Source organism: Heliangelus exortis, chromosome 14 (assembly GCF_036169615.1).
Source record: "Heliangelus exortis chromosome 14, bHelExo1.hap1, whole genome shotgun sequence".
NCBI lineage: Eukaryota > Metazoa > Chordata > Aves > Apodiformes > Trochilidae > Heliangelus > Heliangelus exortis.
Window position 1 is genome coordinate 11,469,683 of NC_092435.1, and position 24,637 is coordinate 11,494,319.

At 44.6% G+C, this 24,637-nt stretch overlaps 1 protein-coding gene and 1 long non-coding RNA gene across 3 annotated transcripts; one reads left to right on the forward strand and one right to left on the reverse strand.

The window, feature by feature from the left end:
* Positions 1-391: 391 nt before the first annotated feature.
* Positions 392-11,893, reverse strand: TENT5D (terminal nucleotidyltransferase 5D). Its single transcript, XM_071757593.1, has 3 exons — positions 11,769-11,893; positions 5,146-5,268; positions 392-1,663 (listed from the first exon to the last, which is right to left on the reverse strand). The coding sequence occupies exon 3, from the start codon at positions 1,642-1,644 to the stop codon at positions 469-471; it is 1,176 nt and encodes a 391-aa protein (XP_071613694.1). The 5' UTR covers positions 1,645-1,663; positions 5,146-5,268; positions 11,769-11,893; the 3' UTR covers positions 392-468.
* Positions 11,894-11,969: 76 nt separating this feature from the next.
* Positions 11,970-21,840, forward strand: LOC139802426 (uncharacterized). 2 transcript variants are annotated; one of them, XR_011728609.1, is made up of 4 exons: positions 11,970-12,254; positions 13,527-13,635; positions 14,440-14,580; positions 21,253-21,840. It is a non-coding gene; the product is annotated as an uncharacterized lncRNA (long non-coding RNA). The 2 variants fall into 2 exon arrangements; XR_011728610.1 differs by lacking the exon at positions 21,253-21,840 and adding an exon at positions 17,276-21,244.
* Positions 21,841-24,637: the final 2,797 nt, after the last annotated feature.

A 24,637-nucleotide genomic window follows, 5' to 3' on the forward strand; every position in this document is an offset into this window, starting at 1 on the left:
CCTTGCATGGTTGTAACTGATGGATGATCTTTGACTTTGACACACCCAGAACACTCTCACTTCTTAAATCAGGCATTTCTACTAAGAGGTATTTTATTGGCTTCATTTTGCATTTGCGCCATTTAAATTTTGCTTAAGAATTTTTCAGAACCCAGAACTTAGTGCATTTCGTTTTATAAAATTAGAATAATTTATATCTTTCTCTTTTCATGGAAAGAAAAGCCCAAAAAGTATAGCCCAAACACACATAGGGATATAAATACTTCATGAATCATGACAGCTTTCTCACTTACTTGACAGCCTACACAACAGTGATTCCAACACCGACCAACAAATAACTTTGGCAACTTGCACAAAAACCATGTCCTTAAATCAAAATGGATGCTAAAACTTGCTTTAATGAGGCCTTTATTATAGAGAGAACTGGGTAGGGAACGGAGGGTGAGTGCTGAGGAGGTTCTTGTGTTCCTAAACCATGCTGCTCTGCATCTGTATGTGAAAGGGGTAGGGCTGGTAGATGACTGGTGGCTGTCCATGAGCAATGTAGTAACTGCTGAAGTTTCTGTCACTGATATAGGGAGCAGGCTGGTAGTAGCAGGTGACGTTGGCTGCGTTGGGGATGATGTTTTGTTCTCCCAGCACTTTTAAAGCCAGGATTGTGATCATGTTCAGTGTCTGCCTTCGTTCGTGCCCCATGAGGCAGACTGTGCTCTCGTTGACAACTCCCCTGAGAGTCATCAGGTAGTCATACTTGCTCTTCTCCTCCCCGATGAAGTGGTTGCGCAGATAGGACTCGATTTTCCTCTGCTGCTCGGCAACGTCCGGAAAATCAATGAAGAACCTGGAGCACATGTAACGTTCCAGAGATTTAATTTCAGCCTCGTCCGCTGGCTTGAAGTCACGAACCAGGAGGTTGCTGTACTTCAGGAGGCCACCTCCTCTGATCTCCTCGGGGTTCCTCGTGGAAATCAGTTTGTACTTTAAGTGGTCCATGGCTTCCTTGAAGTCTCCGTACATGCTCTCGGCGATGACCGTGGGGTGAGAGTCTTCTGTCAGCCTGCAGTCTGCTGCTCTGTAAACCTTGAGGATGGAGTCCAGGATGATCTGGAAGGAGTCCACGCTGAACTCAAACTGCCTCCTCAGCGAGTTGACAAACTTCAGCTCCACGTTCTTGCCGCTGTTGTTTGACAGTGAGATGAGACTCCAGCGGTCGTGGTCCGTGGAGACCTTCACCATCTTCTGCACGTAGGCATCCTTCATGGTCTGAGCGGTGATTTTCTCCTTGTTGACACATTTGGGCAAGAAGTCCAACAGGCAATGGAGAACCGCTTCCTTAACAACCTGGAATTCCAGCTCGCTTGGGAGTTCCACCCCAAAAATGATGTCCAGGTCCTTGTAGCTGGTTCCATTCTGCTTCACCAGGATGTGACTGGCCGTGGAGCCGTTCAGGCGGATGTCGCGGACGCTGATTTGCTTTTCAACCAGCTGCTCCTTCACCACGTGGATGATATCCTTGGGCTTTACATCCAGGGTTGGGAAATTCCCCCTCCCGTGAATAGGGATGACCTCGGCCAACACTTGATCCAGGATTTTAATCTGATCCCAGGTGAGACTGCTGAATCTGTGGTCCAACTCCTCAGTCATTGTGATGTTGGTTGGCTAACTGGGGAGAAAGAGAAGTCAAGAAGCAGATGTTAGAAGCTGCTCAGACACAGGAGAGCCTGGCGTGTCACCAGGCTGTCACACACACCTGGCTTCCTTTCTGGGTGAAGTGGTGACAAAGCATTTTATAGAGACACCATCCCAGTTAACAGTCTGACTCAACCACTGCACTTGTCACAGGCTTTTAATTGAATTTTAATGTCCTTGGGTTTTAATCCTGCTGAGAAACCATTGTGCTGCTGTGTAATCCATGACTCAAAGTAAATGCAGTAAACCATACAGACTTCATTTAAAACCACTCCAAGGTTAATAACACGAAATACTTGGCCGTTATAATGAAACTCCAAGTAAATTTCACTGTGAAGAGCTAAAAGGAGCAAAATTGTTCTTTCTGTCCTGCTTAGAAATCTCTCTCTGTCTTCAATGGTTCACTGTATTCATCACTTGAATACTTAAAAGCACTGAGAGACCAGGGAGTTATTTTAGAAAGCAGGAATGATGCTTATCATTTCTCTAGCCACATCCCTCAGAAGTACTTCAGTCCCTGTGGATCATCTTCATGATCTACTGGCAAGCTGAAGAGTTGTCAGGATTGTTGCATTAGCAGTGGTTTTTGTTAGGTGATTTGTCAATATTGCACAACCTTGGGAGAGCTTTCCCAGGTTAATGCTGGGAGGTAAAAGAAAGGGCTAAAGCCAAGAAGGGAAAGTGGAAATTCAATCCCCTTTATACCAGGGGGATCCTCTTCAAACACTTCTGGAAAGCCAGAAGGTGGAACCTTAGAAATCCTTCCTTTATTGCTGCATGGTTTTGGTGATTTCAATAAACTGAGATATAATAATGACAGGAAAAGGCAATGTCAGTAAGCATCTTTTTTGTGTTGCAGCTCAAAATGTAATTTCTCCCAAGTGAGGCTGGAGAATGGAGAATGGATTCATTCCTTGGAAACTGGTGGTGTTTGCAGTCCCTGGAGGCAGCAGCATCTCACTCCCCTTTGACAGCAGCAGCCCCATGCCACTCAGGGTAAGCAGGTAGGTGACCCAGCACCCTCAGTCCCAGCCTTCCCTGGCTCTGCCCTGCTGCACCCTGCCAAAGAATTCTCTTTCTGGAACTTCTCCCCCATAAATACCTAAAAGCATTTCATGCGTTTCACATTCAGTGTTCTCTTATCTGAAAGTCTGTGCACAGACAAATGACAAGCAGTATAAACCCAGGGAAAGGAACAAACAGCCTCTGCAATTGTGTATTGAAAGCTGGGGTCAGGTTTTTTTTCCTCACATTGTCAGTTTCTGTAACTTATTGAAACTCTTTCCTAGTGATTCCTCTTAGTATTTTGTTTATGCAATTTAAAATGTTGCCATAAACTGCAATGGTCCCTGAATCCTGCCTGATTTAAGATCTCTGCCAGAGAAAGTGATGAGGGAAAATTGCTTTCAGGGTGTTTTCTTTTACATGTGCTGGCTAGAGGAGCACTGACTGAGATGGATCAGACCTAGTCAAGTTCTGTGATATATTCTGTGATATATTATCTTTATTATAAGGTTAGAAAAATATTTCCCTGATTCAATATCCAGCTTGTCCTTGAGTGGTCACCTTCAGGCAATGAAGTGGGGGCAGTGTGGAAAATGTTTAGTTACTTTGGGATGATGAAATGTAATTTTTATTTCTTATTTTTGTATTGAAATTAGAGGCTCTAATTTTGTTCAGCAGGGCTTGGACAAAAAGGAAAAAAAAAAGAGTGTAGTTTTACAGTGATGCTGCAAGATGGAGTTACCACTTCATAGCACTCTGCCATGCACCAGCTTCATCAAAAAAAATAAAAGCAAAGCTGGCTTTCCATCTGACTGGAGAAAATCTGCTGTGCTAGTGGTAGCTTTCATGTTCCACAAAACTTTCATAGAGACAGATATTTGCAGTCTAGAGGACAGTCTCATCAAATTTAGCTCACATTTCACCAATACACTGTTTAATTTCTCTTTTTACATACTCTATAATGTTGCCTCAGTGTATTTTCAAAGGGTTTGCAGTGTGCTGCCATTCTCCAGCAGAGCTCATCTGAAATAGCCTTTGTGCAGCTGTGTTAGGGCCATTCTCTTCCCTTTGCTTTTATCTGCTCCCCTATTTGTTTTACAACAATTATCTGGAATACTTTAATGCTCCAATTGTCTTCACTTTGTCTGCACTTGAAGTGCAAAGGAGCCTTGTACAGAGCAAACAAAACTTCAGCCACCGTGGCAGCCTTGCTTTTGGGGGGGTTCTGCCATCTCTGCATGGGTTTTGCTGTATGCACATTATTTATATGCAGCACTGAGGGTGTCCATGAGATCTTCCTGAAGCTTTACTTTAAGCCAAGGATACATTTCTCTATTAAGATGGACATTTGGGGGTGTTTTGCACACCCCCTGACTTCAGGGCTGCAGATGGCATTAGCTCTAAAGAATGTCAGACATGGAAGGAGTCCCAGTCAGAATTTAAATGTGTGTGAGACAAGTGGAAGCAGTAAAGCACCTGGGGCATCCTAAATGGGGACATATTTAACTTGCTTTGACAGCATTTTTCACCTCTTCCCTTCCCTTAATGTTAATGCACACAGTGCAGATAGTGTTTATTTATCCTGTTATCATGAGATAATGCATGAATTGCCATAAGTTTTCAGTCCAGTTGCCATCTAGTTACCCTGAAATAACAAATAATAGCTCAAGGCCATATGCTCTTCTCCTGTGAGATAAGGTTTGCATGGAGTGCAAAAATACATTTAAACAGAAGGCACTTTGCTTGGACTGTGCCACAGGGTATCACCTTCAAGGGTAAAACCAGTTAGCAGAAAAGAAGAGACTTTAGCAAGCAAAATGGGTCCTACCTTTTCTCCAGCCTGATCCATGGAACAGGGAAAAGCAACAGAGCCATGCACCAGCCTGCACTGCCCCATCTCCCAGATGGAAATGATTTGCAGAGCAGGGCAAGGTCCTGGGGAAAGGAACCAAGGTGCCTACACCTCTCTTGGAACTCTACTGGATATTGGCTTAATGAGCTGGAAGTTCTCAAGGGGGGTTAAAATAATTAAGGATTTACTTCAGACAACCAGTATGGACACATAATCCATGTTGTGTCATCCTGGAGATCTGGGGGTTTTTGCATGCTGGATTTTTTTTCCAGCTCTCATTCTTAGCTGCATGGGTTTCCCCTCACAGGGCAACATTTTCAAGGCCAGCTCTCCTATGGCTCTGCCTCTGTTCCCACAACACTCAGGGTTCCTTTTTCCATGACCAGGTTCAAACAACCCAAGCCCATGTAAAGACCATGGTGTGAGGCACACTCAGTCTTCCCACTTGCACTAAAATACTTTAATAATTAAAAAAAAAAAAAAGCTAGGTGTGCTATGCAATATTTGTTCTATCTAGATTGTTTGTGTTATGGAATGCATACTAGGGACTAACTCCTGAATAGTATTTCCAGAGAGAGTACAAAATCCCCCAGACTTACTGTGGCAGGATGATAGGCAAGCATGTATTTCAGTCTGGTTAACAGGATGACTCACTGGATCCTTTGGTAAAAATATGAATTGTCATCTTGTCACTGACAAACCCACGAATCTCCCAGGGAAGGCTGCAGGGAAAAAAAAAAACCAACCACAAAACAAAACAACAAACAATAACATTCATTTTGAGATAAATGTTAACTACCAGTCACCTGCTGTACATAATAAATCATGCATTCCAACCTGGCAGTCCTGCAGTCCCAACAATGGGCTTTTATGTTGGAAATGATAAGGTAGAAGCAGCAGAAAGGCACAGAAGTGCTTATAGAGACTCTGGGTTTCAGGTCATACTTAATCCTCTGCAAGAATGTTGAAAAACTTGCTGTTTTTTTTCCATGGGATTTTGAATAAGCATTTAATATTATTAATAGACATGCAAATGAGCAGGCACACAATGGGATCAAATGAAAAAATAGAACAAATAACAATTCAGCAAAATTAAATATTATGAATTGTGTAGTGACTCCATATTCTTTCTAACAACTCGGGTGGATGACAGGAAGGTCTCATTTCCCAGCAGAGCCAATTGGTGTTTCATTTACAGCAAGCCCAGAACTCAGCCTGGTGCTGGAATTTCCACTCCCTGAACAGCCAGGCAGGAATTACAACTATTTTTCTGACCATTACTATGCTTCCAGAAAGGTACTTTTAAATGTTTCTTATTGCAAAGACATGCTGACAGCAAGGCAGACTCTTTTTTAGGCTTTCCTTCCAAGACCTCCATTCCAGCACTCCATCCTCCAAAATTCATTACACCCTACCATAAGGTTCCTTAACTATCCCAAGGAGGGCCCTGTCCACTCTGGGTGTTGAAACATCTCTGAATTTATGCCTCTTTGCAGGGATGTGCTCCAGAATCCTTTATGCTTCTGAGTAAAGATCCCTTTGCAAGCATGCCTTCAGTGTCAGCATAGGCTTAGCCTGTAGGAAAAGCTAAAATTCTAGCCCAAGGAGGTATGGGCTGTATTATTCTTTTAATAAGAATATTATGGGTTTTTCTCCATGCAGAGCAGTCAGATTTTATCACTGGATATGCCATTTTACTGCTGCCAGAAGCCCAGCACTTGCTTTCCTCCTTCTGTGCCAGGACCTGTCAGCAGCTTTCATTTACTTTCCAACTCCTGATGGGTTGCTAATTGAATGAATCCATGTTCCCAGACTTTCTCCCTAAATCCCTGCAGAGATGGCTCATGTTAGCTGCTGGGAGTAAAGAGTTAAGTCTGGCAAGGGCTGAACACTGGCTGGCCTGAAAGTGAGAAGCCAGTTATGTCTGCAGTGGCAAGGAAGAGAGATTGTGGATTGCTTAGGTAAGAGTCTCAGCACTTGGAGTCTGGCTTCCTGGAGGAAAAGCCAGACAAATATATAATCAGTTACTTAAAAAAAAAAAAAAAAAGTGTATAATACATCATTGAGTCTTTTAAACAGTGAGCAATTATTATTTCTTTCTGTGTGAGGGTGGAAGTTTTAATGGCTATAGGATATCCACTCCAAGATACATCATCATGTTCCAAGAGATTAACACTAGAGCAGAATTAATGCCTTCCCCTGGTGATACTTAGAGGAAGGAGAGGGAGAGATCTTTCTATATTTTTTTTATGTTGTTGGAGAACACTCATTTTTGTATAATATGTTCACAGAAGCAGCAGCTGAGACTGATGAAATGCTTTGGCTGTTGGGACATTTTTCTAACATGCCTTTTGTTGGCACTGTCATTACAGGGAAAAGTGCAGTGCTTCATTATTCTGCACTCCTGGTTCTGAGGATTTTTCTAACGGAAGTAAAAACAGAAATTAAAAAAAACCCACAAAACCAACAATTACCTTGTGCCTCAACCATAATATCACCTTGAGTTCCAAGACTGACTTGGGATGACAGGCACCCACAAACTCATTTCAAAGGCTTTCCCCCTCGTGTCTGTGCGTGACGAGCAAGCGACTCCAAGGAGGAGCAGCAGGAGCTGGGAGATAAGGCCCAGCTCTGCCCTCAGCCTTCCCCGTGCCACAAACCCTGCTGGAGAGCACACTTCCAGGTGGTGACCACCTCTGGGTGTCCCCACTCCCAGGTCCCACCATGAGGCAAATGGACTCCAGAGCTTTTGGGTGCCTGCAGCTCCCAGGTCCCTGACTCGGTTGCTTGGTTGCCTCTTCTGCTGGTTTGGGGCATTTCCAGGTGTTTCCTTCAAGTGGGCAAGAAGGAGAGCCAAGGATGCCATCCCTTCTCCAGAGATGCTTGCCTCCCCCTTTCTTTGCCTGCCAGCTTCCAAGAGCATGACTGCTCTGCTCAGCTCCTCAGCCTAATACCAAAATCTATTTACTCACTCCAGATAGCGGTGACTCAATCCGAAGCTCACTTATCAAAAACTCTCCTTATTATGACTAAACTGCAGCAAAAGCAGGCAAGGCAAAGATTGAAACAATCCTCCTTTTCCATCTATAACCATCTTCATTAATAGCTCTCCTATTCAAATGCCAGAGCAAAGAGGGATGAGGTGCACAGGGAGTCATTACAGCCCAGTCCTGGGCTCTGCTCAGGGGACAGACGCTGTTACGGATCAAAAATTCTCTGGGGGTTTCCTCCCATCACCTACACCAAGCTGTTGAGTGACAAAAGTGGCAGAATGGCCCCCAAGAACCCACCTTGTGGGATGTCCTTGGGCAAAAAAGCATGAGATGATAACACCAGGCCTTCAGCCATGCCTGGTTTCTGGTTTGAGGGGGTTCTAACACAGCACACGCAGGAAATTGAATGGATTTCTCTTTTTTGCTCCTGAATGTACCCAAACTGCTTTGCCTTGCTGGGAGCTGCATTTAGCTCATTCAATCAATGTAATGTTATTTTGTTTTTTTTTTCTTCCCCTGAATCAGTCCTGAGCCAGGGAAGTCTCCAGGGTGGATTCTGATGGCACACACAGCAGCACCACGGGCTTGGAGAGTTCTCCTCAGGGTGAGCCAGAAAGCTGAAGGCAAATGCACTCATCTTCCATAAAGCTCTGCATCACTCCTGCTCTGCATATTTTATACAAGTCTTTGCTATTAAGCAATTATCCTGTTTCCCTTCAGAAGTGTTTTCATTTGGAGACATGAATTCTGGGCACCAGATCCAGGCAGACTTGTTAAGCAGCCCAAGATCCCTCCAGGTCAAGGCTCTTGGTGAGTTTAAATGGAGTTGGAAAAAAACTTTGGTGTCCTGGGCCATGCTTGGCTGGCATTCCCTGAAGAAAATTGCCTCACAGAACTGATAATTGGGTAAAAAAAAAAAATTCAAATATTACTGTGTCTTCCACTGTTTGTTTCTATTACTATTTGTGTTTATAATGGTGGCGTGTAATTCACAATTTTTATGAATTATTTTCCATATTTTTGAATTAGAAAGTTATTCCCTGGCCATGCAATACAGCAGTGGGGATTTCTTTTTAATGCTTTTTCCCCCAGCTGTATGAGTTACACTGGAAAACTGGGGAAACTACATGAATTCTTTATTAACTTCAAAGTACTTGCTGCACAAGAGTTTACTTTTAATTCTGCATCAGTGGGAGCTAACATTCCCCTAGGAAAAAAAAAAGTTTTTTTTTAATAGCTGAAAGGTTTTCTAGAATTCTGTGATAAATAAACCTGCATAACTCCACTCAGACTGCATCAGGAAAAAGGATTCTGGCTGCAGCACCAGGACCAGGGTGTTGCTACTCTTCTGTGGCAGCACAAAGTGTCTCTGGCTGCTAAAATGCAGAGAGAAGATAAAGCAATGATAAAGCAAAGGAAAAAGCTCCAGCCCTGCAGCAAAACCCTGTGCATCCGTGACTCTGCCATCCCCATTAATAATGCCCAGTGACCACCATGGGCACGATGACATCAAGTTTGGAGAAAGACTGAGTCAAGCTTTCTGTCACCAAAGCTGAAAACACATTCAACGTGACACTGGATGCCAAGAAGAGAGGAGCTGCTTGATAAGCAGGGAGCCAGCAGGAGGGGTAATGGAGAAGAAAATCAGCTGATGTTGACATAAACCCACACCTGCTGTAGTTCATGGGGTTTGAAACCATTCTTTTGTTAGCATGCACTGGAAGAAACAGGTTTTAAGGCCACGAAAATATCTTGGCTGGAAGAAAAACCAACCCCGTGGTTTCCCTGAGAGCAATTCTGCAGCACACAGAAACCATGGTCAGTGTCAGGCTCCAAGCCCACAGCTTTCAATATTTTCCTCTACAGCACCCCAGTCCTAGAGGACAGGCAACCACAGGCAGGTTGCTGGTTCCCTCTGGCATCTCAGATTCTGTGCTGATGTTTTCAAGAATTGTTTTTGCATGAGATTATTTTTGCAAAGGGGAAAAGCCAGATTATATACTTGTAAATTCCAAAATCTATTTATTTAATGCTTTTTTTAAAGGTCTGAATCTCAATGGCACAAATCCAGCTCTCACACCAGAAATTGCTCTGGTGCAAATGGGAGCAGAAGGGCCCAGTGCACGGCTGACTTCACAGGGAGAGAACTCTCAGCTCACTTCCACTCTGTGTGGACCACCCCTCACTCCATGTTACTGATAGTTTGATGGTGAAGTTTAACTTAGATTTCCCTAGAAATCTTCTCACTGTGTATTGATCTTCATCCACTAAACCAGTGGGAGTTAAGCATAGATATATAAGGCTAATATGTGACGTGTAGGACACAGACATGTCTTAAATCCATTAAACAAATTCTGTACCCATATGCAGGTGACTGTCACGGTACTGGAGATCCAACAAACCCCAGTGTGACCTGCCAAGGGCTGCTCAGCATGAATGAAGCACAAGCTACCAACATTCTCACTCCTTGCTCCAGCTGAGGATGGAGGCTGATCATCAGAACCACCAAAGAGGAAGGCTATGAAGCCAGTCTGCATGAGGAGCATTTTAAAAATGACAGGTAGGATTCCATTCCATCAAGCAGTGTTAATTAATGAGTGAATTTCCACTGCCAGCCTAAATGCTGCTTAATTTACTCTCCAAAATAACTCAATGTGATTTCAATGTGATCTTTCAAGGAACTCGGTCCACTTATCTCTCCCTGATTTATAGAGGATTCATAAATTATCAGTGCCTACTGCGTCAGCAGCTACTTCTGAACTTGAGCAGGAGCTGCTGATAGGCTCTCCAGGGCAGGAATTTAAGTTCAGGTCTTTGCTGGCAAGGGTGGATGTTTGACAGCTCTTGTTCTGGCAGATGAATCATTATAGAGCACACAGTCCTTACTACAGTGCAGGATGTCTGATGCCTAATGGAGCACCACAACGAAATTTGCTGTGAAGTTACTCCTCTCATGCACAGCAGAGCAGGGACGCTGTGCAAGCAGCACTGCCACGAGGTTTAATGTCTGCAGCAACTGCAAATGAATTATTCCTGTTCTCTTTAAACTAAGCTGAGGGAATGCAAGGGGACTAAGGTATAAAGGAGCAGAAGGTGTAAGCCAGGCTCACCTACTCTCCCCTCCACACATCCACCCCCTCATTCCTTGCTCCTGGTTGCTGCAGCCACGGCACACAGGAGGGTTGAAGGACAAGAGGAGCATTTTAACATTTATGAATGGGACAAGCAGAAGCCTCAGCCAACTCTGTAGTTTAAGGAGAAGTGTGGGAGAGTCCCTGCTCTCGATTCATTTATTATTCCTTTCTTGGCCTTTAACAGTGATCCCCATCATCATTCATACCTGACTTGCTGCTTTTTATGGGAGCCACGAACAAACTTATTGTTAATGCAGCACACAGAGATAACATGTACACCCCTGTGGTCAGCCCTGCTCTTTCTGATAGAATGACAAATGCAGGTAAAGATTCCCAGGGGCTTTACAGAGGGACCGAAAAGCTGTGGTTGGGGATGGGAGAAGGCAGTGAGCGGAGGGGAAGCATCTCCTGGCTGTGGAGACACGAGATGCTGGTTCTGAGTGGCTGGAAACCAGCTCTGTGTTGCAGGCAGTGATGAGCAGGGGGTGATGAGCACTACCGAACAGCTCAGGGTAGAGGATCCCAACTTGTCCCCTGCCTGTCCCCTCCGGGCTCTGACTTCCCTGGAGGACGCGGATCCTTTCAGAACGCCCAGAAAAGGCCCCAGATCCCGGGGATGAGGGGGCATGAGGTGACAGAGAGGTCCCCACACTCCTACCACTAAAATGCAGTGGGGGGAACCTTGTCCGAAATTCCGCAAGGAACCCCCGGGGTGCTCGCAGGCAACGACCACACCGCGGGGCCAAACCGCGCTTTTTTAGCAACCGATAAAACGTTTCTTTCTTTCTTTCTTTTTTTTTTTAAAAGACCAAACCCCGCGGCAACCACTCCGGGTTCCACCAAGTTTTGTAACTCAGCACAACCGCTCCCAACCGGGTGGAAACCCCCGGGGGTCCCCTCCTTCCACCTCCGGAGCAGCTCCCGGCTTCTCCCGCTACGACGCCAAGGTGAGAGAGACCCCCACCCTCCATACCCCCTTCCCTCCGCGGCCGGGAACCACCCCTGAGAGGGCACCCCCGGGGTCGGGACAAGCACAGACAGACAGACACGGACAGGCAGGCAGACAGATACGGACAGACACAGACACGGACTCACCGCTCCTTCCCCTCCGCCTCAGGCCCCGGCGCTGCTTCCCGAGGCGTGAGGCGCCGCCGAGCCGGGGCCGCCGCTGCTGTCCGCGGCCTCCCGGGTGCTGAAGCTCCCGCCCCTTCCTCCCTCCCTCCCCCGCCGGTCCCGGCAGCCCGGAGCCGTGGCTATGGCAACCCGCGTCACACAGCCCCGGGAGAAGCGGGGGGGTGGAACGCCGGGGCTCCCTCCCGCCTTCCCGCCCGACGCCTGACGGGGGAGGCCGAGCCCGCGGAGACCCCCGGGACCACCCTCACACCCCCTCCTATCAACCCGGTCCCCTCCGGACCTCCCCCAGGCATGGCCGCGGTGGAAGAGAGGGAATGTGTCATGGGAAGAGTCTCCCGTGGGGTTTTCTGTGCCTAAAGGATCACGTCGGGTTCACAAGGGAGAGGGGTGCAGGGTCCTGAGGCCGCCAGTCCTCAGGCTTCACCTGCAAGATCCCGACAGGCACAGGTTGGGAATCTTAGGGAATCGTTGAGGCTGGCAAAGACCTTTAACCATCAACCCAACCCCACCGTGGCCACTAAACCATGGCCTGAACTGCCTCGTCTCCTCAGCTTCCTCAAGGGAGGTTGGAGCGAGGAGGGAAAAAGCCTCTTCTCCTTAGTGAGCTGTGAAAGGAGCAGAGGGAATGGATGGAAACTGGGCCAGGGGAGGTTTAGGCTGATTTTAGGAAATGTTTTTTCACTGAGAGGGTTGTCAGGCATTGGAATGACCTGTCCAGGACAGTCACCATCCCTGGAGGCATTTAAAAGGCATTTGGACCTGGTCCTTAAGGACATGGGTTAGTAGTTGATTGTGGTGTTAGTCAAAGGTTGGACTGGGTGAGCTTGGAGGTCTCTTCCAACCTAAACATTTTGAGATTCTGTCTACGTGTTTTTTGAACACCTGGAGGGATGGTGACTCCCACACAGCCTGTTCCAATGCTTGAACACTCCTTCATAAAAGAAATTTTCCTTAATACCCAATCTAAACCTTCCCTGGCACAACTTGGGGCCATTTCCTCTCATCGCCAGTTATTTGGGAGAAGAGACCAACACCTCGTTACAACCTCCTTTTGGTAGTTGTAGAGGGCTTCTCCTCACTCTCCTCTTCTTCAAACTAAACAGTCCCACTTCTGTAGGACTTGTGGAGGAATGTCCATGTCCTGGCAGGACATCAGAGATCCCACCAACCCAACGCCCTGGGCTAGGAAGGTCTCATGCCCTTGAGGACAGTTTCATCCTCTGCTGTACCCATTTCTCAGCTCACTGACCCCAAGAAATGTCAGAACAAAACTTCTTTGATTTTGAGGTCCTTCTTGCACAAAGACTTTGTGCTTTGGGCCTCGTTACTTGTATCACAGAAGCACCAGGAAGGTGCAGCTGAGGTCAGCTCCTCACCTGGTGATACAGGTGATACAGAAATGCTGTGCACACGTGTATCTGCACAGCAAGAAGGCATAAAGCTGCCAAGGGAATCTCAGCAAGGAAATCTGAGGTTTCAGGGAGCAGGACTCAGGTGATTTAGCTACATACATGCAAGAAATCGATGATGTAGTTCGGTCACTCAAACCTCCAAATTCTGCCTTACCAGCCGCAGAGTCCTTCCTGGTTTAAAAGGCAGATTTGAAAAAACAGACTTTTCAACTAAAATTTGCTGTCTTTGCTCACTTACTTAACTGGCTGGCATCCTGCACAGGATGAGACTATGGCATTCAGGCCTTTTTTTTTTTTTTTTTTTTAGGTCTTTGCAATATGCAGCCCCTCACATTTGTTGCTGTACAGTGCCTAAGTACACAGAACTAAAAAGAGAGGAAATTTACTTTACTGTTCTGAGACACCATGCCAAAGGGGTAAGTCATAATTAAGTTTGAAAACTTGCAGATTTAGTACCATGGTGACTCAGAACAATGAGCGTGTCTTGGCAAAACCAAAAAAAAAAGTATTTTAAGCTGCATTTTATTGTAGGCAAATAAATATTATAACTTTAAATAGGCACGTTGGTACTTTTAGCTTGCTATTTAAATGAGTTATTATTGCATTCGTTTATTGCTTATTTGTTTCATTGTTTATTAGCTACCATTTATTATAATATTTGTTTCAATTCCTAGTTGTCAAAACAGGAAAAAAAAAAGGTGATGTGACTTTTGTAGCTTCCCAAACCTTCGTAAACTCCAAACACAAACCAGTTCTCAGCTACAATAACTTTTCCAGTTTCCAGTTTCTGGACCACAGCAGCTGAGCCAGAAGATGTGCCAGGAGGAAACCCACAGCTCTGCTCAGTGTAGCTACTGACTGATTAACTGGGCAAGTTAATTAATTAATGGCTCCGCTGCACTTTGAAGAGTGAATAACTTAGTAAAAGCTGAGTCTCTTTTCCCCACTCTCTCTCACCAGGTAACTGCCAGCAGGTAGGGGAATCATGTTTAACATGCAGGGGAAAGCTGATGTTTGGTGGCTGATAAACCTAATTTAAAGTCAGGCAGGGAGAGATGGGTTTTCTTGGAATGGTGCCTTTACATCTCTGCACATTTTGGGGGAGGTGGACGTAAATCTGTGCCATCCTGATGTCACCAGGCTGCTGTGAGCAGCCACAGCCAGCCACGGGGCAGGCCAGGGACACGCTGGCAGGGCTGGCAGCATCTGTTCTTCAACAGGTCCCAGAGAAGCAGAAGCCTGAAGGAAGGAGAAGGACATTGTGTGGTGACAACGTGGGGCTGCTGACCTTGCTGGGGCTGAGTTCAGTAAAGCTGGGATTTCACACAGAACACTTTGTTTGGGAAATGAGGATTTTCAAGGTAAGCTGGGAGGCCAGGTCTCCTCTGACAGTTTCTCCAAAGCCTGGAGGCTTGCTGCCTCCTCCTCCTCTGCTCCTGGTATTTATATAGAGACATAAATTAATTCCTTGTCAGCAAAGCCTTGGAGCACACACCTGGTTTAAAGATTCCCTTCTCTCTAATTCTTTGGTTAAGAAGTAAGTTATTATTCAACAGGGGTAAAAAGTTGGATAATCTCACTGTAAATCCTTCTAGTTTATATCATTTATACCCAGAGCTTAGTCATCTTTTGACCAGTGACGCACAGCACTTGATTTCTTGCTGAATAAAATTTCAGAAGCACAGCCAGTTTTTCACAGAGCTTTGGAACTGTGCCCTGGATGGGGTTTTATGAATGCAAAGCTCAAGGTCCGTGGCGTGCAGCGGGTACCACGAGGCAAGGTCGTGTTCTACAGGAAGAACAGCACCTAAATCCCCAGCCCTGACGATGGGGTCCAGCCCTACTTTCAGGTTTTGTCAAATTTCACAGAGGTTTGGATGTGCAGAGCAAGTTCAGACTGAGACAGCAATAAAAAAGCAGTTGCAAAATGCTGGAGATTACCAATCTTGAAACTGTAAAGGTCAGATCCTCAGCTCCACTCCCCCAATTCTCGTGTGTATTTAGACCTGAGATAGCCTGCACATTTAGCTCTCTGCTCTGCAGTTGAGCAGGGTGGAAGAAAATCAGCTTTCCATTTGGAAAATTCCATCACAGGGCTACGTTTTTCTCCTGAAACTCCAGAATTTCATGTCATGAATGATGCATATTCTGCCTCAAAGGAAATCAGCTGAGAAAAAAAGAAAAAAACAACACCCATGGCCTAAATTATAAGTGTATGCTTCTGAGACAACACGCAGAGGGGAAGGTGCCCTTTCCAGGTTGAGTAGACGTTCACTTTTGCACACACCAAAAAAAAAAAAAAAAAAAAAAGCACAACCCTAAGAAATTTTCCTTTCCAGCCTGCCAGGGTGGAGCCAGCAGATTCCACACACCACTGTCAGAGCAGTGCAAGCTCCTCTCACCACCAGGCACCTTGCAGTGAGTGCTCAGCCTGAGTTCAGAAGGAATTTACACTGTCCCTGCATGTTTTTTCAACTTAGCTGTAGCAGGATAATTTTTTTAACTTTACTGTAAATAAATTTTTAAATTTACTGCATAAACGTACTGAGAACAACTTGGTGTGCAAATGCTCTTAGAGGAAGTGGGAGGAGAGAAGTCTTCTGAGGTCAGAGGTTTTACAGCTCCTGCTACCTTTTACAGTTTTATTCTTAAATGTGAAGAGACTTGTTAAGTTTATTTATTGCCTGAACCTCCAAGTGGAGAATGCTTTCTTTCATCCCAGAAGGTCCCTTGGAAGACAGAATGCAATTAACTTTTTCTTTTGTCATTGGTGCTTGGAATGAAAATTAATCAAAGCAATCAAACCCATGAGATTAGTCAGGATTAGCTCTTTTCCTGTACTGATGATCAAGCTCTGGTCTGTATGGAATAATTTCTTGACCTTCGGCCAGGGAGGAAAAAAAGCTAAAAGGCACAAAATAAGCTATGAAAATGACCATTAAGACATTTCCTCAGGAAATCTATTTAAATGCTGATGTCATTTTTCTACAGCAAACTACTTCACTTTGAAAGAGCTTCCTTTAACTGCGGGAAACAAGAAAGGACCTGGAGCAGAAGTGCTGTGAGGGCAGATGTGCCTTGAGACATCTTGAGGGGTCACCAAATGAGCCAGGTCTCATGGGAAAGGGATGAGGAGAAGACTCTGCTCCAAGGAGAATGAGCAATCAGGGAAGAGGTGTCTGTAATTTGGGGTAGATCCTGGGATGTTCAGCAAACTTTGCTCCAGCTGTCTCCATTTTGGGGAAGCTGACATGGGCTCAGAATTTAAATGGGGGTTTAGGAGTCCAGCAGGTGAGAGCCTGCAGAAAATCCACTTGGCCCCATGACTACAGAAGGAAGAGAAAAGGAGGTTTCTAATTGAAGACATGGAGTGGTGAATGTCAGTTTATTGGGAAGCAGGAGAACATGTGGCCTTATAAATCTGGTTATACTTCCAAAAATATCTTGCAGGAACATTAGATGCTACTGGGAACACACATAGTAGAGCTAAGTGCTCAGCAAAGCATGCTAACCTAATTTCATCATGACATGAAAGAAGAAAATCCTGACTCATATTTTATGAAAATTGTTATGGTGAATCAGCAAATTACTTCTGTTTATCTCCTCCAACGTCACCACGCTGAGGTCTGGAGCAACCTGAACTAATAATCTCAGGGCACCTGTAAATAGAATATATTCAGACCAGCTGGAGCTGGGCTAAATGGAAACAAGGAGCAATTTGTCATTGATGGACAGATGGGAAGCTCAGGAAAATGCTATTTCCTGACTGTCCTCTCAAAGGAAAGACATGCTCTGTGTGTGCCTTTTGCCTCTGACTCCTTGGTCAGAACCTAGAAAAAAATGGTTGCGTTTAAGAAATGTGTGGCCATTGTAACAAGCTCTCCCTGGATGGCAAATGCTGGTGGTTTTCTATATACTCCCATTTATACATGTCCCTGTGGTGGTAGGAAGAAAATAAAACTGCACATTAATGTATAACCCAAGCTGGCTTCTTTAGCTGCTAATCCAATCTTCTCTCCAAGTCAAGCTCAAATAATTTGATTTTGTGTGTGTAAGGCATTCTGGAGCACCTGAGGGGTGAGAATGAAATCCTGCTGAAATACTGTGGAGGAGCAGAGGAGCTGCTGAAATGCTTCCCTGCATCAGAGCTGAGGTCACATCATGAAATTTCTGCTGCTCACCATCAAACCCAGGTGATCTCCTGCCAGGGGATTTTTCCAGCCACCCCGGAGCCCCTCAGAGCCTGCAGGAAGCAGAGCAGCAGTCTCATCCTTCTGGCACTGGATCTGCAGCCTGGATCAGGCACTTCAGCTGTGGACTGACAGCAGGAAACATTCCCAAATGTTTTCCCACCTGGCTGCACATCTTCCTGCAGATTTCTCCTGTGCTCCACTTGTTGGTGCTGTTGTAACAGCAAGAACTGGCTGTGACTTCACGTGATCCTCTGACAGGTTCTCTTGCAAAGAAAAAAAAATATCCTTGGGCACCAGAGGATGTGATACTGTCTCAGTCTTTGTCTGTCCTCTGGCACTGAGATGAGGAGCAAGATGTGAGGACTCATAAAAATGCCTCAAGGGCCATGACTTCTGCTGGTCCTGTGAGCTCCTGACTCCAGAGTCAAGCAGCCTCTTAAACTTTTCTTTCTGTGAGAGGAGAAGAGGAGACAGCTCCAGAGGTTAAGTGTGCAAAGAGGCAGTGGTAAAAGCAAGCAGGGAAGGCAAGGAGAGCAATCAGGGGGAGTGAGTGGTGAGTGGCATCCTGACAAGTGCTGCAGAGAAAGTAAAGCTTTCAAAAGGATCTAGCTCAGAGTTACAGCAGTTCTTCTGCAATTTACATGATCCAGAAGCATGAAAAATCTTGAGCTGCCATTCTGATGGCAAGAACACATCTGACACACGCTGCACGTAAGCACAGTTTATTTTATTGTGCCCTCAATGTGACCTACAAGCAAGGTCCTGGAGCTGGAACAACCCACAGAATGAGCTCTGGGTCCTTGAGCAGCTCCCAAGGGGCCTGGGCAGCTTTCTCAAATGGTAGCAGGCAGGTCATTCCCTGGGAAGCCTGTTTCCCATGACATTTTACCTTCTTTGTTCTTAAAAAGAGTGAACTGTTCTCATTTTCAAATCAAGTGCATTGCTCTGGTGGACCTCAGAGACAGAGATTCAGATAATTAATGCCAGTATTGGAGAGTTAAATGGTTTTATTGAGCTGATTCTTTCATGCCCTCTGGCTGTCTGCTGTCGAGATCCTGGCAGGTGAGGTCTGAATCCCCAACCAGTCCTTCCAGTTACAGAGGGCTGGCATTCCTGTTTTCCTTCATTGTTCTCCAAGGAGAGAGGAGAAAGCCCATATTGGAAGATGTTTTCTTTCCATGAAACTTCCTATGTATCCCAAAGGCAAAAGTATCCCAGCAGTAGGAAGCCTTGGGCTATAACCAGATTTTTTGTAGGCTTGAAGGACTAGATGCTTACTTGCATAAACCCTGATATCTGCAGGGTGTCCTGATTTTGTAATTTGTTCTCTGGCCTCAAAAATACAGTTTGATAGCACATGAATTATGGACCAAAACGTGGAAGTATTTGCAACCTGCCACCTATAAGAAAAGCAATTTCTTTCACCAGGTCGGTCAACAGCACTCTGATCTTCTAGAATCCAGGGATTTGGGAGGAACTAGGAATTTCTGTGGAATAGAACTCTTAGCTTTCTCCACTTTCAGCAGCATCTTTTAAGTTAAAATATTCCAGAAGTATCTCCCTGAAAGGAGGAGTACTTCAGTCCTGAACGAAGTGACACTCAGGTTGCCAACCTTCTTGCCTCCTGCTGTCACCTCACAGTAACAGTGACAGGACTGAGAAATGGGAAAGCTCATTTTCTGGCTGAGGATCACAGCCTGGGGTACAAAACTTTGCCCAGCTTCACAAGGCTTTTCACACCCACAGGTACGTGGCCCCCTGTAGCCAGGACATCTGTGTTTAACCCAGGGAGAGGAAGAGGACAGCTTGATATTTTGCCATCATCCCTCCCTCCCTCCAGACAGCACCAGGGTTAATTGCACTTTGTGCTTAACTCTTTGAACCGAACTCACTGCCAACCATTTGTGATGGAAACCCCCAATATTTGGGGCTGTATCAGTCATTCTCACAGTTCCAGAGCCCACCTGGTGGGTGGCAGGGAGGGCACTCTCCAGTGCCAAGGTTCCTCCCTCAGAAAAGAGTGAGGAGGCCAAGCTGCCTGGCTGAGCCCAGCAGCTACCATCACCCATCCTTCTGCAGCCAACTCCTGCTTCAGAGATTTATCAGTGCCTTGGCAAGCAAATATCCCTCATGGGAATAAGGGATCCTCAGACTGTCTTGATCACTTTCATTTCCTTCTGCTCTGTGAGGACTTCATCTACAATTCGAGTCAAATCCTTGCATTGCTGTTACTTGGAATCTGCTAAGATTTTAATCACATCACAGCTCTTCTCAGCATTGCTTCTCAAGTTCTCAGTCACGTTGGTGTCATACCTAGATTTACTTCTTCTAAGAGTTGTATCCCCTGGGTTTCTTCTTAACATTTACTTTCTTCTCCACGTCACACATGACTGACATGGGGAATGAGTAAGGGCATGGATCAATTATTGTGATTAAAATTGATCTTCACCTCGAGGCGTCACTGCTCACGAAGCAACGTGCTTGGCTCAGGCTTGGAACTGTTCCATGTGGGGAGAGTTTCATGGAGGAGAGTAGAATTATTGCTGCCCAAAACCCAGTATTGGATCTGGCTTATTGGATGTTTCAGGATAAAAAGCAAGCTGTGTTTATGGGCTTTATACACAGTGGTGAAGTTATGTTTGGTTTTGAAAGCGTTCTAGAAATGAGCTGATTTATAGCAAGAGTCAATGTTTGGGGGGGAAGGGGGGAGTATGCAATATGGGACCTCAGGTATCAGGAGAATAAAATACTTTGTTAGGAAACATGAAGTCTTAACACCTGTTTCTGCAGGCTTGGCTGAAAGGCATTGAATAAATGCTAATTATTTGTAAGACATCACATTGATGAGCTCCTCATGAACAACTGAGCTGTGGTAACTACTCTGCTGGTTGGTACCTGCATGGTAAAGCACACAGGAGAGGGAAAAAGGAGAAAGGAAAGGGGTATGATGAAGGAAGAATAAGAGAAAGAGAAAGAATAAGAGAAAGATTGAGCTGAAAGACCACAGAGAGAGTAGAATTTTGTTCATGTAATGAATGTGTTAAGCCTCATTGCCTCACTCCAGACCTGAAAGCCATCACCACCTGTAAGTGCATGCATTAAAATGGCAAATCCTGATACTGCCATCATGTCAGGAAATTGAGTTCTGCTGTAGTTCTTTGGCAATCTTATTTAATAATGCAGATTTTTTTTACTTTTTTTTTCCTTCATATTTTCAGTTTACTTTTCTAGCTCATCCTCTTGTGCAGCTGAGCTTGTCAGGTTTATTTCTCCAAAGTACATAGGGGAAGAACATCTAATTCACAACCCAATAAAGTTTAAGGTAAAATAGATGTTTTCTGCCTCAAAGATGAGATGGAATTTGTGTAGGAGGGAAGGTGAGGGGAGGAAGCAGGAGGCAGATCTTAAATGGCTTCTTTTGGAAGAGGTTTAAGAATTGAGAGTAGGTAGCTCAGAGTACAGAGTGGATAAGGCTCTAAAGTGGACATATAAAGAATTGAAATGCAAAAAACATTCAAAATGAGTTGCTGTGCAGGGTGATTTGAGGCAAATAAGAAGTAAGCAGCCAGTACTGGAAATCTACGATTTCTTTGAAGTAAGGTAAACCAATCTGTTTAAAATTTTATTGGCTGGAAAAAGCCAACAACTGCATCTTCATTGTTCCAAACCACAAGAGCCAGCAAACTCCTCCTGATTTCACAGAAGCAGCAGGGTTGTACTGATAGTTCAGAGATTAGTCAACAGCTTTATTCATGTCAAAGATGTGGTCATTCAAATGCCAAGTACCACTGACTCAGATGTCAGAATTATCATTATTTGGTTTTGTTTTTTTTTTTTTAGGATGAGACAGACTGGAGAGTCTTTGCACTCTCACAGCTACCGTAAGTAACCTTTGGAAATTCAGAAGCAAATTCTTAATTCTGTAACTTCTGTGGAAACACTCCAATTACAACAGCAACTGAAAGTACTTTTGGCAAGGAGAAAGAGAATTTGTCCTGCTTTTGCTGAGGGAAAATCTGTCAGAGTGGACTGACATTGGATGGGGTTCCCTGTGCCTGAGAAGAGGGGAGAGGGGGCAGCATCAATCCCTGCACTTGGACCTTTAAGCTGTAGGACCAAAATGGTTTAATCTCTGCCTCTTCCATGGGTGATTTCCTTCAGGGATGCCCAGGTGGAGCAGAGATCCAAATTGTCCCCAGACTCCTGGAAATGGCCCAGGACTCGGTATCTGCAGCTTCAGCTGAGCTGCAAGATCAGCATTTTGAGAAGCCTCAGCTGATAAAATCTGCCTTGCAATATTTATTCCTTTCTCCATGAAATAGTAGATTGCAGCTGAAGGCACGCAAGGAATACTCAATTTGTGTATTTTAGAGTACTTCCAATATGTTGTTGTAATGAAAATGTTTGAAAATATATAAAATACATAAATTTGGTTGCAGTCTTTGCTAACATCTTGGTATTTGTCTGCGTTTGCACCCACAGAATATGAGACATCAAACTCGGGTTGCTGAAGACAAGTGCTGGGTAATGTCTCTTACAAATTTCTTCAGGGTTTTTAGTCATGAAAATCAGAGATGTAAGTCAGAAAAAAACAAACCCAAACCCCCTATATTTGCTTAGCAATGCTGCTCATCTCTTAATCACTGCAACACTGATAGGATTTGATACTAAATAGGTCAATAATCCTTCCAATCTGCTCTGCAGTTTAGTGGTAAAAGCAACAGGAGTCTGTAGAGAATAAGCCACAGCATCTGCAGAAAATCTCAAAAGTAATGGGTGGATGACAGAGGGGAGACCACTTCAAGGATTCATTTTTGCAGTTAAACACTGTGCTCCATCCAGCATAACTGCACTGAAGCCTGGTGGGGCTTGGAGGGAAATCCACCTCCCTGTGAGATAACAGGAGCTCCACACACTGTAAACTGACAGAGCCAACCAAATAATTTCAAAGCAATAAAATCTCTTTTTCTTCTGACATAACCACAACCTCAACGTTACCATGGCAATGATTGAGCTTCATTGGCAATATTTCATTTGCAATCCTCCAGCCGCTTAAAGGTTTGGGTTTCTTTTTTCAAAAAAATGGAATAAATAATGTGAGTCAAAACCCCAGCAGGCTATTTACTATTTTAAAATTAGAACGCAGTATTTTGCAGCATTTCATAGGTGTTATACCTAGGTTAAGTTTTTTCTTCAAACTGCCCAGCCCTCTGAACTTTGTGATGTTAAATTTCAGTTGCAATAGCAGGCAGCTTTTAAAGAACATCCTCTCTATTTGCAGTGCCATGGTACTCACAGGGTTTTCAATCTGCAAGGCTTTCATGGCTTGATCTTACCCTTCTAAACTGCCTCTGGCTTGTTAATAAAGCAAGGTATTTTTTCAGCAGTCAAGAGGGAAGAGGGATTTAAGTTGGAATTTGGCTCTGTTGGCTGATGTCCTGAGGAGCACTGAAGAGGTTGTAGCCTAGTTGGCTCCCTCCCGTGTCAGCTGTGTGGATCTGATTTATACCTTTTCAGGCTTGATTGAAGAAAAATATTACATCCTCCTATTTGTGAGCAGTTTCTGCTGCTTTGTTCTCTGACATTGTTGTGGATAATTAGGTTAGTTTTAGTTCTCTTTGACATCAATGAAATGAATCTTTTTTTTTTCTTTTTTCCGAGTAGATGATAATTCCAACAGTTCCTATCAAATGCTGCTGCCACCTCCAAATCATGTCCTAATTAATGAGTGCCAGTAATAATAGGAAAAAAATGTGAGCATTCAACTGTGAGTATCTGTTTCTGACCCTGGAAAACCTTATTCATTTAAGTAACTATTACTCATAAGAATTGTCTGAGCTTCTAGGAGGTTGGATTCAGTAGAGATGCTCACACAGGAGCTGTCTGCTCACAGTTAAATATTAAATATGTTACATCTCTGCTGCAGCTCTCCACCAGCTTGGTTTTAAAACCACAGACAATAATACTTGCTTCTGTGAACTACTGATGTTGAGAATTACCTACCAAGGTGGATCAGCTACCCCAGAATTGTCTCTTTTCTCATCTCTTGTAAAGGGAGACCTTTTTCACAGGGCTCTCCTGTTCAAAGCAGAGAGCAGTGCAGCTGCAAGTCACCACAGAGCTGTCACCAGGAGGGATTTCAAAGCTTCTACAGTCAGGATTCAGCAGTCTTTAGCATTATGAATTCAGACTCCCGAGACACAAGCTGGAATAATTACTGTTGCTGGCTTTGCTCAAAAGTGTCTCCTGCCACACTTATTACAGTTAATTTGCTGGAAGTACTCCTCCATTATTACCATTTCTAGATGGTCATATATGAATTTTGCACAGCAGGGGTAAAGGAGGAAGCTGTCAGCTCAGATCTGTCACTTTACTGGCAGGGTTTTGCCTCCGATGCTTCAGCAGAACACAAGATTAAAAATGCACAAGCTGTGTCTGCCACCAGCCCGTGGTGCAGCACTCCCACCCTCAGCAGAAGAAAAGTTTCGGGTCCTCTGGACTTCTCAGACTTCATGTTCTGGTCTTCACCTCCAGGAATGAAAGCTTTTCATTTATAAATATTTCTCAGAAGTGACAAAATCATTGATTCCTGCGGTCTCCCCAGGAAAAGCTAAATAACACTCAGAGACATGCCCGAGAAATCCGGTTTGATTTGTCAGGGTTCTAAAAGACTGATCCTAATAAATAAAACCAGACCTGAAATAACACAAAGGAGGATTAAATTTCCTGTTCCAAAGTCTTTTCTGAACACCTTAGTTATGAAGAATACAGAGACCCGTATTTAGGACTGAGGGAGAAGCTCAGTCTGATGAGGAAAAAATGTGATGTCTATATTTGAAAGATTAGACAGCTCCCCCTAATAAATCAGCATTTTCCCAAAGCATCCTGGTATCTGAAGAAAGCCTCCTCTGATGGAAATACTCCAGATGAGCCATCTCAACATTATTCAATATTCACTGCTTCTTACAGCTTCTAACAGCTTCTAAGACATCCAAAGACTACACTCAGTCTGGAAGAAACATCAGAATCTTCACACAGATTTGAGTAGCAAATGGATGAGTGCCCATGAACAAAGGGCATTTGTACACTCTAAAGAGTTTTGTGCATTCCATTAGAAAAATGCAGCCACTTCTCTAGTTTGAAGCCTAATGGGACTCAACGAGATTTAGGGAATAAACCAGCAAGAATGTTCGTCAGGTTTTAGCAGGATTAATGTGGTTGTGTT